This window comes from Malurus melanocephalus, unplaced genomic scaffold (assembly GCF_030028575.1).
Source record: "Malurus melanocephalus ecotype Western Australia unplaced genomic scaffold, MMel_1.1 scaffold_19, whole genome shotgun sequence".
Taxonomy (NCBI): Eukaryota; Metazoa; Chordata; class Aves; order Passeriformes; family Maluridae; genus Malurus; species Malurus melanocephalus.
Window position 1 is genome coordinate 4240734 of NW_026623251.1, and position 15247 is coordinate 4255980.

Genomic DNA, 15247 nt, shown 5'->3' on the forward strand with positions numbered 1-15247 from the left:
CAACTGTATGCTTYAAATGAGATCAGAAGCTGAATCTAATTAAAGAACATTGCAGCCAACAACATTCTGAAATTGAGAGATTATTTTTATATATTTGGCATAGGATTATTGGTCTTTTTCCAGACTTGCTGTCTTTTGTTTGTATTACAAGGTGTTGGCTTTCATCCAGCCTGAAACAGAGGAGTCCCAAGTTTAATGACTACTGAAGTCAGCAAAACACTTGTACTAGTGTTAACAGAAGCTCAGTGCTGTGTAAACTCTGACTTTCTGCTTTTTTGTAGTTTTGACATTTAATTCCCTCTGTGGGATGTTGCTGTTTTAAGGTAGAATGAGGGATGCTGCAAGAGGTTTGGTGATACCTACTAACATTTAATGTRTGATGGACTTGAAGCTGGGTTTAATTGTTACTGTCAGATATTTTAGTTATGTACTTGCTTAGTCCTGTGCAGGCACCTGTTTAGTGACTGAGGAATAAGGACTGTTGATATTGTCTGATTCTCAGTTTGTCTTAAAGGTAATCTGGCTTCTTACATTTTGCACAGCAGTACTGCAGAGAGGAGCAAACTTCTCATACTGTGATTTCTTGTGGTCTTAGTATGTTTGAGGGCTGGCTATGAATCAATATGTGTATTGCACATGCCCCACCACCCCCGAAATGTGTGTATTGCTGGTTAGCATACTGCTGTAGCTTGAAAGCAGGATTAGTAAGATCATTCTCAAATTTCCATGTATCTGTTAATTTTTCTAGTAAGTTCTCAAAAACCTTTGGCCAAGCAGTTGGGCAGCTGTCTTCTCAGGCTTAAGCTGTCTACATCTTAGACTAAAATTAAAATTTCTTGTGCTTCTTTTATCTTGTTGCTTTTTGTCCCAGTAGATACTTTGTTTTTCTTTTTTTATTTGTGTGAATGAAAGTTGTAAAAATGCAGAAACACATTCAAACTAGCACTGAAAATAGCTAATGCCAGCAGGAGCTTGGAATTCAACAGAATTCCTTGCATGATTTTTAAATGCTTTATTTAATTTTATTTTGCATAATGCACATATTCTTTGGAGTCCAGAGAGCACCATTTCTATTATATTTATTTACTCCATATTTTTATATGGAATATGAGAAACTGCCTTCAGTATAAGAATCAAAGAACAGAGTGCTTTAGCTTCTTTTACATTGGACTCTTCTGATAAGCTGCTTATTTCTGCATTTTGCATTTTAAGTGTCAAATATGTCAGTTTATTAAAAGATTTTGCCTTTGGAGAAAGGATAATGTTTTATGTTCCTGGGTTCAGTGAAATACTCTTAACTAGAGTTTTCTTAAGTGTCATTTCACAACAAAAATAAATCTGGTAAGAACCAATACCTCATTTTCCTGGAGTTTTGAGCTGTTTAAATTCCKTCATGCTGACAATTTCTCTTCTAATTAGAAGTGTTGTTGAAAAAGTTGTAGAATCTCTTTGCTGCAAGACACCAAGAATTTCTACATCAGAATTCTGTGTCAGTATAGATTTCCCCTAAAATTATGGTGGTYCCTTTTTGCTTTGCTGTCATATTTCTTATTATAGGTAGAGTTATTTTCTTTAAGTTGTCCTAAGTMATGCATGGAATTTTATGCAATAATGATGCAGGTTTGGTAACTGATGAGTAGCAAAGCAACAGTTAGAGGAAAGGCATTAAAACTCATTCTGGGGAGAGAAATTTAACAGAAATGTTGATGTTAAAAAAAGAGATAAAGGAAAAAAGTGAAAATTTGGGAAGATATCTGGTTGTATGGAAAATCATGTGTAATAAAAATGTGTTTAAATTCTGAATTAGAGAGGTTATTTTGAAGGGCTCAGGAAGAAGCTAACCCAGGGAAGTCAAGAGAGATGAACCATAGCAGCTGGAGTGTGAAAATGTCATGAAACACTGGGGCATTGACCTTCACCATTGGAAGCAGTCACTGCCTAAAAGAAGGAACCAACCTGTGCTTCTCTTTGTAGTTTCTGAATAGTGTGGTGTCTTAGGTTAGTGGAGAGAAGAACAAAATGTTGAATAGTGTTGATTTTCCTGGTAATTATGCATCTTGAGTGTTTTTTGTGAAAGAATTTTAGAAACACGTGGTTAAGCCTCTAATAAATGTACAGAGGTTAAGYTGGTAAGAGACACAGGTTCTTTGAACATAAAAACTGGGAAAACTAGTTTGCATACTGGAGTTTACTTGCCAGACRTATCTTAAGGCATTTGGGTCCTTCTTTTACTGTGTGTGGGCYTGGTGTTGTGGGTTTTGGTGGGTTTTTTTAACATTAGCAATTATCAGAGTCAGCTAAAAGAAAATACATACCTTAAATTTATTTGTACTAACAAAGCAAAACACTGAAGGGCAGACAGGAGTTGATTCAATTTTGCTAACAACAAAAATTWCATTTCTTTGAATATCAAACCCCTCATTTCCAAGTTAATGTTTACAACTACATTGCTTTTTTTAATCAGCTCTAGAAAACTGATTGCCCTTCCTGCTGTTCAGTCTCAGTTGCTAACTTCATACATATGTGATTTGTATTCTTTGTAARCTCATGTATGTATTTTCATTATAATTTGCATTTATTGCCAATGCAAATGATTTGTGAGTTCTTTTTTTGCTTATGTTTTTAGACTTTGACTGAGAAGCAAAGAGTAATTTGAGACTTTWTTTTGGGTGTGATTATGTGATAGAGTAAGTTGTTTGGGGATCTTTACATCCTGAGCTGCCTCCAGAGATTTGTCTGTTKTGACATGTTTGGGGTGTTCTCAAATTCAAATCCTTTTCTCCTCATCACATCAAGGTGTGTGTTGCCATCGTTCTCCTTCAGTAAATACTTGTGATTATTTCTCCAGGTATCAGCTAGGCTTATGTTGTTTTCTTAAGCTGTGTGAAGAGAATTGTTCCAAATAGTTGTGCTTTATCRTTGTTTTGGTATTCATTACCTTTGGTTTTGTAGCTGTATATATTGTCACAATAAATAATACTTTCTGCTTTGAGTAAATTTACCATATTTTTGTAAGTCATTGAAGTATATGTAGTTTATACTGATTATAAATCCAGTGTTTCCATGTTTGGTTTATTCCCAGAATGATCTGGCATTCTTTAAAGTCCTGACTCTGTAGGTGAGACTATCTCATTACTGTTTACATACTGTTTGGAAGTTTCAGTTGATTTGCCAGTATAAAGATTGAGCAATAGTAGGAGTAGTACCATTCATCCAGCATAATAGGCTCTTTTACATAAAGAAATCACAATGTACAATGTTATTCCAGCCATGACATTATTGCAAACATTTTTTAAATTTTGTTTTACAATAGAGGCAACATAGCTGTAAATCTGACTACAGTTTTCTGCTCATTTCTACAACTAACTTGAGAAGGACTTTCATTACTGAAGTTTAAAGGAGCTTTATTTCTATTGAAAGCAGCACAGTTAGCYGTAGAAATGGATCCCAGGGATGCCACAACTTCCCCTGTGTTCTGTGCAGTGGGCTGGGCTCATGTCCTTCATGTAGGGTTCAATCAGCTAACATTATCCATTACTAATTTGGATTACTTGTTGATGTCAAGCTAATAAACACATGTTGARAGCGAATTTTAAATTAAATGTAGGAAAAGTAAAATTACCTTTGAGTTTTCAAGACCTGAGCATTTCTAAGCATAACAGAGGAATGCTATGAGATGGGAGGTCTGAACACAAATGCAACTACTGCCACAAACATTGGTTTTATAGAACTTGCATTGGCATTTAGATGCAGGTGTTTGACAGATCCTCACTGAGTCTGTTAATTCTTTCTTTGGTAGATGTCAGTTTGGGTTCAGGATTGTTTGCAGTTCTGGTGAGGTGGTTTCTTGSGTTCATTTGCTTATTTGTTTGTGATGAATTACCACCTTTCTTCTTAACGTTTTCAGTATAGGAAAAGAAACTAGCTCAAGAAATGGAATTGTAACATTGGTAGATAGCTTTGCTATCTACCCAGAGGGAATTACTGTCTTTCTTGACTGTAGCTGTCTCGAGTGATATAACCCTTGTTTCTGGTTATTTGGAAAATCTTTGGCAAATCTATGAAAGATTGTCTCAATGAATGCATGTTTATTAAAACTGGTATCTGTGACTGGCTTTCTGTGTGTGACTTTTTCAACCCAGGTTAGTTCCAGGCTGGTGTTACGAGAAGATCARGCTGTAATGTGGTGAGACAGGTTGCCCCACTGTGTAGTACACAAAATTCAGAACACCAAAATGCTGGGAAGTGTAGCAAGACTCATTTACAAAATATAATGGATTTTAAATAAAGTTCAGTTTTAGGTAAAAGGTCAGGCTGTAGTTCCTTTTTTTATTTGTAGCAGTTCATCCGTATACAGTCCTGTGCATATTGTATGTGTAAGTTAATCTCATTTTTTAATCTACTATAACTGCCCTTTTGATTCTTGAAAATCCTTTTGGGTATTTTGCATTCCRATATCGATCCCTGTCTGTCTGACTGCTTCAGCTGGGTAATCATTTTTCTTGTTTATCCCTAATCCTTTTAATATTTCCTTCCTGCCACTCTATACCAGTACAGTATGCCTATTGTTTGGAATGTATCTCAATCATGACTGTAAGACTGTACAATAAAAGTGACTGTTTTAACCTAGATTTCACAAAAATGGTTTACAGTGAAACAAAAATGCTAAGCTGAACATGTGCCTTCAAAGCATGTGTGCCAAGTGTAGTGCATTGCTTTGCTYAGTCATGCAAAATGTTCATCGGTATAAATTATATCCTATTCTGAACTGCTCTGAAAAATAAAATATGAAGCTTGCTATTTCAAAATACTTATTATTCTGTATTCTTTGGACCTAAGAGGAAAAAAAGAGAATATATTCCSTCCATCTCTGTGTATATACATCTGTGTATATCCATATGTATATGTATTAAAAACTTGATTTTAAAGAAGCAACTGTAGAACTGTTTAAGTATCTCGATGGAAACATTTGGACCCAAGTCTTTGAAATTTCTCTTCAGCCATCTCCTCCAATAAAACATTCTGCCCTTGTTTCTATGGTGACCGAGTAACAGCATCACATGAAGTTTTGGCAAAATGATAAAAATTCCTTCCTGAAATGGTTTCCTGAGGTGCATGGATCTGTTCTGTTTCACCTGAAGAATGAGAAGACCCTCCCATCCCCATCAGGGCTTTAATTCTCTATTTTTCCCACTCTAGATTATACCCTGAGATCCTTTAACTGTACTAACCAATGTTTTAACTGTTCTGCTTTTCTCATTAAATATACTTGGCATGTACTTTCTCTGCGTGTCAAAGCAGAGCATGCAACCATAATGAAGGAAAAGAATTTGATACAGAGGTGAAAGCAAAGTGTTTAATTTTTCTTAAGGAGCCATTTTTATTTCCATGCTGCTTTGGTATTAATGTAGATGTAGGGGATTGGGGAGTGGTTTAGCTTCATTGGTTTTTGTTAGAACTGCTCTACTTTTATAAAAGAAACAAAAAACCTCTGAGATCTAGACTTGTTATATTCAGTGGCTGTCTTAATAAAAACATATCTAACTAGTTCCCAGTCTGGAGTATTGCATAAACCTYTCAGGAAGGCAAAGAAGCTGTCGTCTCTCAAAGAAAGCATTGGTTGCAATATGAGGGCTTCAGTAATTTGTCTTTATACTGCCACTTCCCCGTAATAGCCTTGTACGGTCATGGGAAGTAAAATTTTAAAAATACATAGTAGCTTTTGATATGGAGAAACTTCATGAAAGTTCTGGGTTTCTGGCTGTTACTTTTTGACAGACTCTTTCTAAAGTAAATGGAAAGAAAAAAAGAAAATCCATATCATGATATCTTATTATTATTCTGTCATTTGAGGATTGTTCTCCTCCTTCTCATGCCCTTTACAACAAGTATGCTGTGGTTGCAGTGAAAGGTCAGTTTGAATGTTCTATGCCTCAGCTTCTGAGATGCTCAACTTTCCTGTGCACTTCTGAGATGAGAGCAAGATATTTTTTCAGACATKCAGACTTTTAAAGTTTTTATGATAAAGCACAGAGTGCGTTGTGTCTTATTCAGCTATTATTTTCAGTTATAAATTGTAACTTAGGTTATTCTTGGTAATTGTAGGATATACTCTCATGTGCTCAATAACAAGAAGTTCTTTTTGCAGGCTTTTAGCAAAGTACAAGCAAGTAAGCCTGAGCCTTCCTATCTACAGAAAGCAGTTTGTCTTGAAATGCAAAACTTCTACCAGTACCTATTTATACGTAAAAAATAACACTGTCACTAGTAAACTAAAGACCTTTATAATAAAYGATCTCTAGAGCTGCCTTTTAGAGTAGGGATTAAGTTTGTTTCCAAGGATAGAAGTATTATTTGGAATTCATCAAAATGTAGTTTCCCTGCCTGGATTGTGTTCTGTTTATTAAGAATACTATATTTCCAGCTACATTTCTGAATTTCTTAAGAAAATTGTCTGTCTCAGAATAGACAGTTTGAAAAAGTTTGATTGATCCAGACTCTTCCTTTAWCTGTGTAGAGATTCTTTGTTGGCTGAAGCTGCTGAGATGTCAGAGATACCAGAATGTTTCCAGCTTCAGGGTTCTTTGATGAAAGGCTATAAAGGGAATATGTCCCACAGAGAAACCTCATCAGAAAACCAATGGATATGTTCTTTTCTTTATGTAGCTGCTTTTTTGAACATAAAGGCAGTGTTTGCAGCCAGCTATGTTTTTCTTAAGTCAGTTGTAAGTTATCAGTTCAGACTTTTATGAGAAGCTTGATGGATGCAGCCCTGAAGAGTGATYGTTCTTATTAATGGTTGGGATTTTTTTAAAGAACATACTGAAATGTGATTGAGTTTTATATGGTTTTTGCATTTCCTCGGCTTCAGCAAGGCTTTTGACACTCTCACAGCATGGGGTAGACTCGGGAAGCATTGACTGGACAAGTGGGCAGTGAGGTGGTTTGAGAACTGGCTGAACAGCAGATCCCAGAGGGCTGTAATCAGCAGCACAGGGTCTGTTTGGAGGCTGTCACCAGTGCTGTCCCCAAGGTTCAATACTGGGCCAGTCTTGTTTAACTCGTTCATCAATGAATTGGATGGAGGAGCAGATGCCTCCTCAGTGAGTTCACTGATGGCACAGAGCTGGAGGAGTGGCCAATGCCCCAGAGGCTGTGCAGCCCTTCAGATAGGCTGGAGAGATGGGCAGGGAGGAATCTTCTGAAATTCCCCAAAGGGAAGTGCAGGGTTCTGCACCTGGAGAGGAACAACCCCCTGCACCAGCACAGGCTGGGGGCTGACTGCTGGAGAGCAGCTCTGTGGGGAGGGACTGGGGATCCCAGGGGACAAGAAGCCCCCCATGAGCCAGCAGGGTGTCCTGGTGGCCAAGAAGGCCAATGGAATCCTGGGGTGCATAGGGAAGAGCACAGCCAGCAGGTCAGGGGAGGTGATCCTGCCCCTCTACTCAGCCCTGGTGAGGCAMATCTGGAGTGCTGGGTCCAGTTCTGAGCTCCTCAGGACAAGAGAGACAGGGAGCTCCTGGAGCAGCTCCAGAGGAGGGTGACAAAGATGGTTAAGGCACTGAAGCTTCTCTCTTAGGAGGAAAGGCTGGGGGAGCTGGGCCTGTTCACCCTGGAGAAGAGACACCGAGAGGGGCCCTCATCAATGTCTGAGAGTGTCTGAAGGGAGGTGCCGAGAGCACGGAGCCAGGCTCTGCTCGGTGCTGCCAAGCCATGGCACAGGAGGCAACGGGCACAGACGGATGCACAGGGAGTTCCACCTGAACATGAGGAAGAACTCCTTTAATGTGTGGGTGACTGAGCACTGGAACAGATTGCCCAGAAACATATTCCATAATCCTGTGCCATATGCTCTAGGGGTGAAGCTGCTTTAGCAGCAATGTTGGACCAAATGACTCACAAGTTTCCAACCTGACCTGTATCAGGAATCTGTGATTATCTGTCTGATTCTGGTAATCAAACAGCATAAGTATATRGAACTCCTTTATTTACTTCAGTAAGTTAATTGGTGAAATGTGTGAGCGGTTTCTTGTCTTTCTAAAATAGTAAATTTATTAAATGAGACATATCTGTTGTTTCAAAGTTAGAGGCAGAACAATGTTTTATAAAAATATATTTTAATTAATRTGATAAATGTCCTGAGTGCAACCTCTTATTTAAAAAACATACCGCTATAGCAATTTTACTGTCTCTACATACAGTTAGGGTTGTATGAAATTCTTCTTGTGAAGGAATCTGCACTATGAGTGAAGACAATGGGCATGTATCTTGCTGTGTAATCTGTGTGCTAAGATGCCTTATTATTCAGGAATATGTATATACTTGCTGTACTAATTTATTTCATGGTAAGTCACATATATAGTCCCATAAATAATTCTCCCTTCCCTCAAAAGCCTATTTTTTTAGGTTTGCTGCACTGCTTTGAAAAATGAAGTTTTCCTGTTTCTGGACACACACAGTATTTGTTTATATTCTATTTATGATCGAAATAATGATAACAAAATGGAGTTTAAGCCCTGATGCATTGTTTGACTTTGAAGACATTGGTCAGGAAGAACCTGATTTCTGTAATAGAGAGTGGCTTAAAACATCTAGGGAACAGGTCAGTGCTTTGTAGTGTGTCTCTTGATAGAAAAGCAGTAGACTCTTGTGAATCTACTTTGGTCTATAGAGAAAGCTGCTTTGAAATAGTCTGTGTGGTGTATAAAAGGGGCAAAGTAGCACAAATAGCACTGGTGAGTGATTTCACAGAGGGTTTTTTTGTTGTGGAATAAAGCTTGGAATTACCCTGCTTTCTGTCTTTTGAGGCTGTTGGTATATTTTTAATTATTTTGTTCTTACATGGTTTTTCTTAATGTTCCAATTGTGAGGGCTAGAAGTGTTTGTTAATAAAGGAAAAAAGAGATATTAAATAATTCTTGTTTGGTGAAATCTTTAATAGCTGTATGTATTGGAATTAAATCAATAATTCTGCTGAAGCAGTGACATTTATGGCTGTATTAATGGTTGYAATTTAGTTTGAGAAAAGATTAAATTTTGATGCTTTCTTTGATGAAGTAATGAAAAGGTAGAACTAGTTTAGAGTAATGAATCCCTGTGGACAGARAAGGTTTTGTCATTTGCTGAGATAACAAGAAAAACATTGAAACTTTTCTGAATGGTTGCTTAGAAGTAATGTCTTTTATCCAAACTTGGTACCAAGAGGAGGAACCCTCATCAGCTTTTACTGAAATGCAGTAAAACTGAACTCTCACCTTCTTACATTGCAGTGAGTTCTGGACCTGGAATGCAGTAAAACTAGCGTGATGCTGGCTGATTGAAGTTTTAACTAATACCTAGTCATGCTACACCTGGAGCTGCTGGATTTTCATGTTTTAGATTGTTTATGCTCAATTAAACACTTTATATACTGTTGACCACATATTGTTTTAGTTCGTAGCTGCTTTCTGTGAAGGAAAACAGCATCTAACTCAAGAAATAAAATCATTACATGGTCTGCAAAAAGTTTCTTAACCTGCTTTTGACTCTGCTGTGGGCTGGAGTTTGGGAAGCTAAAAGATAATTGCCTGTTGGTTGATCCAGCTTGGGTGAATATATTCGACTTTCCTGTTGCTCAGTTGTATTTGTGTATTGGAAAGGGAATGTTTCAGTATGTATATAGGTAGAGCTGGTAATTTGGAAGTACAATATTTACATGAGTATTAGTAGGGAGTTAATTAGTAGTTAGTTAATTAGTTGTTAATTTATTTTTCAGGACTCTAAAGTACAAAAGTAGTTGTGACATTGGATTAAGAAGAAAACGTCTGTTTTATAAATACCTATGGTGTTATGTTACCTGGTATTAAAACATAAACATGTATTTTGTAAGGTGGTGATTATGTTTAAACTATTTCCTCTGAAAATGGTGCTGACTTCATATAAGGGTCTTGTTGCAGTCTGTTGCCTTTAACTACATCAATCACAATAAATACTCTAAGAAAAAATAGTAACTACAAAACAGTGAGTGAATGTTTAATACAAAAATACTTGTCATGGTTCTGTGTTTTAAATTTTTCTCTTCTATTACTTGTGATGCTTCTTACATGTTGACTATGACAGGTCCCTTTTTCATATCTTTGCTAGGTAGCCTTTTACCAGCTCCAGCAGTAGACTTTGCATTGGTCTTCGAAAAAGATACATCTGCAGTCCTGAATAGTTTTAATTCCAACAGCCTGACATGCATTTCTGACAAATCTTGCCTTTTTAAAAGTTTGGCAAATTGGTCAAAACCAGTTTTTATTGTATTTGACCAATTGCTTTGGTCAGATTTTATTTGTATTGAGTTATCTAGGCAGTTCTTAAGGAAATACTTATCTTTATATAGATATATGTATGTGTGCAAATGCATTCAAGTAAAAAATAGTAGGTCAACTTTTTAAAATACTTATAATACAAATATTTATATAAGATTTCATGAGATTTCATTTCATCTGTTAGTCATGGAAATGAGAAGATCACTGAATGCATAATGCGAGGGGACATAAAGTAATGAACAGTGGGAATTTAGAGGTCATCATTAGTACAAGTGGTCTATCAAGCGTTTGTCATGAGTATGTACCTTAAGGGCTGCTACTGCAGCAGTTTGATCACTTTTCTATGCATGTTGAGCAAATTCCATGCAGTGGAAAAGGAAACTAGTTTTAAAAGCTAGAATGTCAAGCCTTTTATTATATCCATAAACTAAAAGCTATCAATAAAATACTGGAGTGTGTTATCCATTATTTATACAACTCTCTGCAGTGAATCTCTGTAACCACTAATGTTCAGTCTGAACAATGAGTTTAATAAAACAGAAAAGAACCTAAATATAAAGGTAGGTTTAAAAAAATTGGTCTTAAAAATGTTATTTAAAATTCTAGGCAAAATATATATCTAGTCATGGCTGTTTTAAAGACAGATGGAAATAGTAGGATTTTTAACTGTAAGAAAATGGTTACAATGCTGTCTAGGTTGGCAACCTTTGATGGTTGTAAGAAAAAATATAAAGTACTTGTAYGTGAAGGAATCATAGAATATCCTGAKTTGGAAAGGACCCATAAAGATCATCATCAAACCTCATCATCACCCTAGTCAAACCTCTTATCTCTTRATATTCAAGCTGCAGAAATACATAGGAATAACACTTGTAATGTGAACATTGAGAGTGTGTACAGGAAAAATCTTCTGCTAGTGTATGGACTCTCCAAATATGTTAAGTGTTGAACTTTTAACGCACTTTTTGAATATGTGACAACACAGTTAAGGTTATTAAATCAAGGTTAATAAATCAATCAATTCAAATCAGTTGTCCATAATGGAAAGTCTTGGGAAACTGAAGGTGTGYGTGTGAACATCAGGGCTGACATGATACATGAGAAGTTGTTTCTTAACATTCTGGCCAAATGTGAAACTTCACAGCTCAACTTGAGGCTGTGTGAGTTCAGCAGTCACGCACATCGCGCAAATTAGAAATTTTGTAAAATATTTCATAAGGCACTGCCATCTTGCAAATACCTATAGTTTTTAAAGGATATTTATAAATTTTTGCTAATCAGTTCAGCTGCATCCGTTTCCTTTTTTTATTGTTTCGGTGGGAGGGAGAAGAGAGGGAGCTGTGTCTGAGTTTATCTTTACAGCTTCAGTGTTATACTGACACATAAGGCATGATGATTTTTCTCTCCCTTTCAGAAGAGAAACCTGATTGCTCCAAGGCCCGCTGTGAGGTCCAGTTTTCTCCTCGATGTCCRGAAGATTCCATCTTAATTGAAGGCTATGCTCCTCCTGGTGAATGCTGTCCACTCCCAAGCCGCTGTGTTTGTAATCCTGCRGGCTGCTTGAGGAAGGTTTGCCAACCTGGCTATTTGAATATATTGGTTTCTAAGGCATCAGGAAAGCCAGGGGAATGCTGTGATCTCTATGAATGCAAGCCAGGTAAAATCAGACRCAATTTCTATTCCCATTTTTCATTTTTTTCTGTCTGGCGACCAAAATAATCTATGTAATTCCATACAGTAAAGCATATATAGCYACTAAATTCTTCTGATTCTACTTGAAAATTACTAAATGTAGTCAATACCCTTAAAAAATTAAAATACTATGGTAAATTTTACTTCCTTTTTTTGTTTAGATATTAATTTAAACAGAGTAGCAAGGGGAAAGTAATGTAGTRAGAACATTATTTCTGTGAATGCTACTAGGGCAAGTGACATACTTTACATACTGATTAGATTTTACCAGGGCTTTTCTTAATAGGAATACATTGCGCGTGGACAGGGAATTAGGCTTTCTGTTTCAATATCTTTGTAAATTATCAGGTACTAACCCTTAAAATGTGCAGAGCAAAAGGATTATGGAGGAGCATACTAGAAAACATTACAGCATTTTCAGTATTTACCCATCTTCCATTTCATGAGAACACAAATCACCCGTTCTTGTGATTTATCATTCCAAGTGACGTGGAAGATGTAATTCACTCTTTGATCCAGGCTTTGGTAAGATAAATAATCATAATAGAGGACTGCAAGCAAGCATATAAAATGGTATCATCCAAAGTGTTATATGCAAACAGGTTTAAGTATGCTTTAACTGTGCCTTTCCTATACTTGTTTCACATTTTCTTAAATCTTCCACAGAAAAAGGCTGTTCAGTTTTTGTATCTTCTAGTGCTTCTCTTTGTGKTTTTTTYCCTMATATATYCAATGCAATCTGACTGTGTATAAATTTAAGTAAACGTCTTTTCCTGAGTACTTGGTGGACAAGTCTTCACTTTAAKTTTTTGCTCTGAAACATTTTTTCAACTCCAGGCTTCTTTCAAATAGAATTAACTGTAATTTCTAGTTACATGGTTTCTTTGGACTCCTCCCTTGTTATGTTTCCCTTCTGTAAGTTTTTTTCTGGTAATCCACATGTCTTTAGCATGTCTTATCCACAATCGGACTAATATTTTGGTAGAGTCTTCATCAGCAAGCACTAAGTGCTGTAGAATAATTGCTGTCTGTTTCTCATACAAAACTTAAAATAAGATTTTAACTGTTTGCAAGACTTATTTCTAATGCTGTGATCCCAGGATCTTTCTGTTTCATGACTGCTGCTGAACCATTCTACTTGTACATTTTGATTCCTCACATATGCTCCAATTATGCCTTTACTGAGTTTTGTCTTGCTGACTTTGGATTATTTCGTTTTTTCAAAAGAATTCTTGCTCTAATCATACAATGATTTGGGTCSTCCCTCCCAAATATTATTTGAATTCCCATTTTGTAATTTGCAAATGAGTTTGTCCAGACTTCCCCATGGAAATTAGTTCTTGAAGGTTGTTTTCAACTTGATAGTTTTATAGAATTTCAAATTGAATATGATTCTCTGTTGTGTTAGTGAATTTATGTAACTGTGTGTTGTTTTCTGAAGCAATTTATGTTTTTTTGCTGTAGGGAGTTTTAGGAGCTGAAGGTACATGGAAATGGAAAAATGAAGTTGTGTGTTAGGAGGGTAGAAGAGCAGAGCCTTGAAGAGATGGGGAAGGAAAAAACTAACAGGATTTAAGGGAAGCATAGAGTTTTGCAAATGGGARTTAGAGAGGCCTGGTAAAAAACCTTGCATCTTCAGAGTTTGACTTGGTATCYTGAAGAATTGTAGGAAAGAAGCATTAGGGAAGAACTGAACCATGTGAATTTTTACTTAAATGCCACATTGCTAGAAAAATATGGGCTAATGCACTGTGTAAAGCCTGGGWGGTAGGTGTTCATGCAGAGATTCTTGTGGGGCTGATGTCACCAGATCTGCTGAGTATGTCACCAAGTTTTTGGAGTTAACATGTTGAACAGAGAAAAATATGTTTCCATTTTTTGCCATGGACCTAGAAACTTTGGTTCTGTGAGTAACRCTTCCAGAGTAACATTGGTTACTGGTGAGTGAGTAACGGTCTTCCTGCATCTCCCTATCTGCCTAACCAGCCTCGCTGGGATTTTGTACCAGCCTTKCAAGGGCTTTCTGGTGGAAACAAATCTGGGAGGACTACTTCCTATGACAGCAGTGCTGATTTATGCCAAGATAAAGTGCTTGCACAGTTAAAGCAGRAATTGTGTTTATTTCTGTTCCTTAAAAAAGATATCAGTGCTCTCTGGTTTACTCTGGCGTTTGAGTTGGGAGCCTTCTGCTGAGACTTGCGTATGTTCAAGGGCTGTGATTGGCAACAGAGTTAGTTAAAGAAAATAGAAAGTGTTTCCTCATCACCAAATGCTAGAATAGAAATAAAATGGCTCATTGTGAAATCTGYTTCCTCTTCTACCTCTTTTACTTTAGGGATACAACTGGAGGCATGGGTATTCAGTTAAAATGAATAGTGAAGAAATTTCCTTGCTTAGTTGTCTATCAAACTCCTGACTGATTTGTTTTAAATGTTCTTACCTGTTGCTGGACCAATCTCATCACAGTTGTGGGTATCTGCTGAGAGCAAGTATGTCATGCTCATTGTTCTACTGGGGTTGCAAAGCTGCAGCCCCAGTAGATAACCAGAGATAACCTTGGTCTGGCTCCATAAGAAAGCTTTTTTATTCCCACAAGATGTGTGTAACTGTCCATTCATGAGTAGTGAATTTAGTCAATGTGCATTGAATTTAGTTTTAAGATGGGGATTACAAAATTTAATCTGAAAATGTATTTTCAATTTTTTTTTTTTGCTTAARGATAGKTTGAGTGAGCAATCTCAAATGGAACTGCAGRATGTGTTAACAGCAAAAATAAAAATAACCCTAAGCAAGATTTGTGGGAGTGTTTATGCTAAGCCACTATGACCGAGGGCATTTTTACAAACATGTTTTTTTATTTAAAGATTGTGTTGAAATATAATTTAAAACATATTTTGCTGCAGTGTTGATACGAGCTCATACTGTCACTTTTGAATAAAACAAGCTAAATAATTTACTTTGGCAGTTGTCCAACAGGTYTGTTGTACCTTTTTTGATAACTTTTTTTGGTGTATGTGGTGCAATGGGAAATGTCATCTTTTTATTTTCTGAGATCCTTGGGAAAGCACTGGCAGATATCTGTCATAGACATAACCTGTGTTGGCAACACCACTCATTTGTCATTCTTTCAGAAGCTTTCAGAGCATTCATTCACTTATCTCCAGCATGAGCTGAAAATTACTCTTTTTTTTTCTGGTATCAAATATTGGTTTAAACACAATTGTAAAGAAAATGTTAGTGTTTGGCTTACTTCTTTTGGAAAT

At 36.6% G+C, this 15247-nt stretch overlaps 1 protein-coding gene across 2 annotated transcripts in view; it reads left to right on the forward strand.

The window, feature by feature from the left end:
- The window catches only part of CRIM1 (cysteine rich transmembrane BMP regulator 1), a 172382-nt gene that overhangs the window by 69289 nt on the left and 87846 nt on the right, over positions 1-15247 (forward strand). The window contains exon 3 of one of the 2 annotated variants that reach the window (XM_057389777.1): positions 11707-11949. The exons of the other annotated variant lie outside the window; for it this stretch is intronic. Coding sequence (XP_057245760.1) covers positions 11707-11949 — 243 coding nt within the window. The remainder of the gene's footprint in view (positions 1-11706; positions 11950-15247) is intronic. 2 annotated transcript variants of the gene reach the window in all.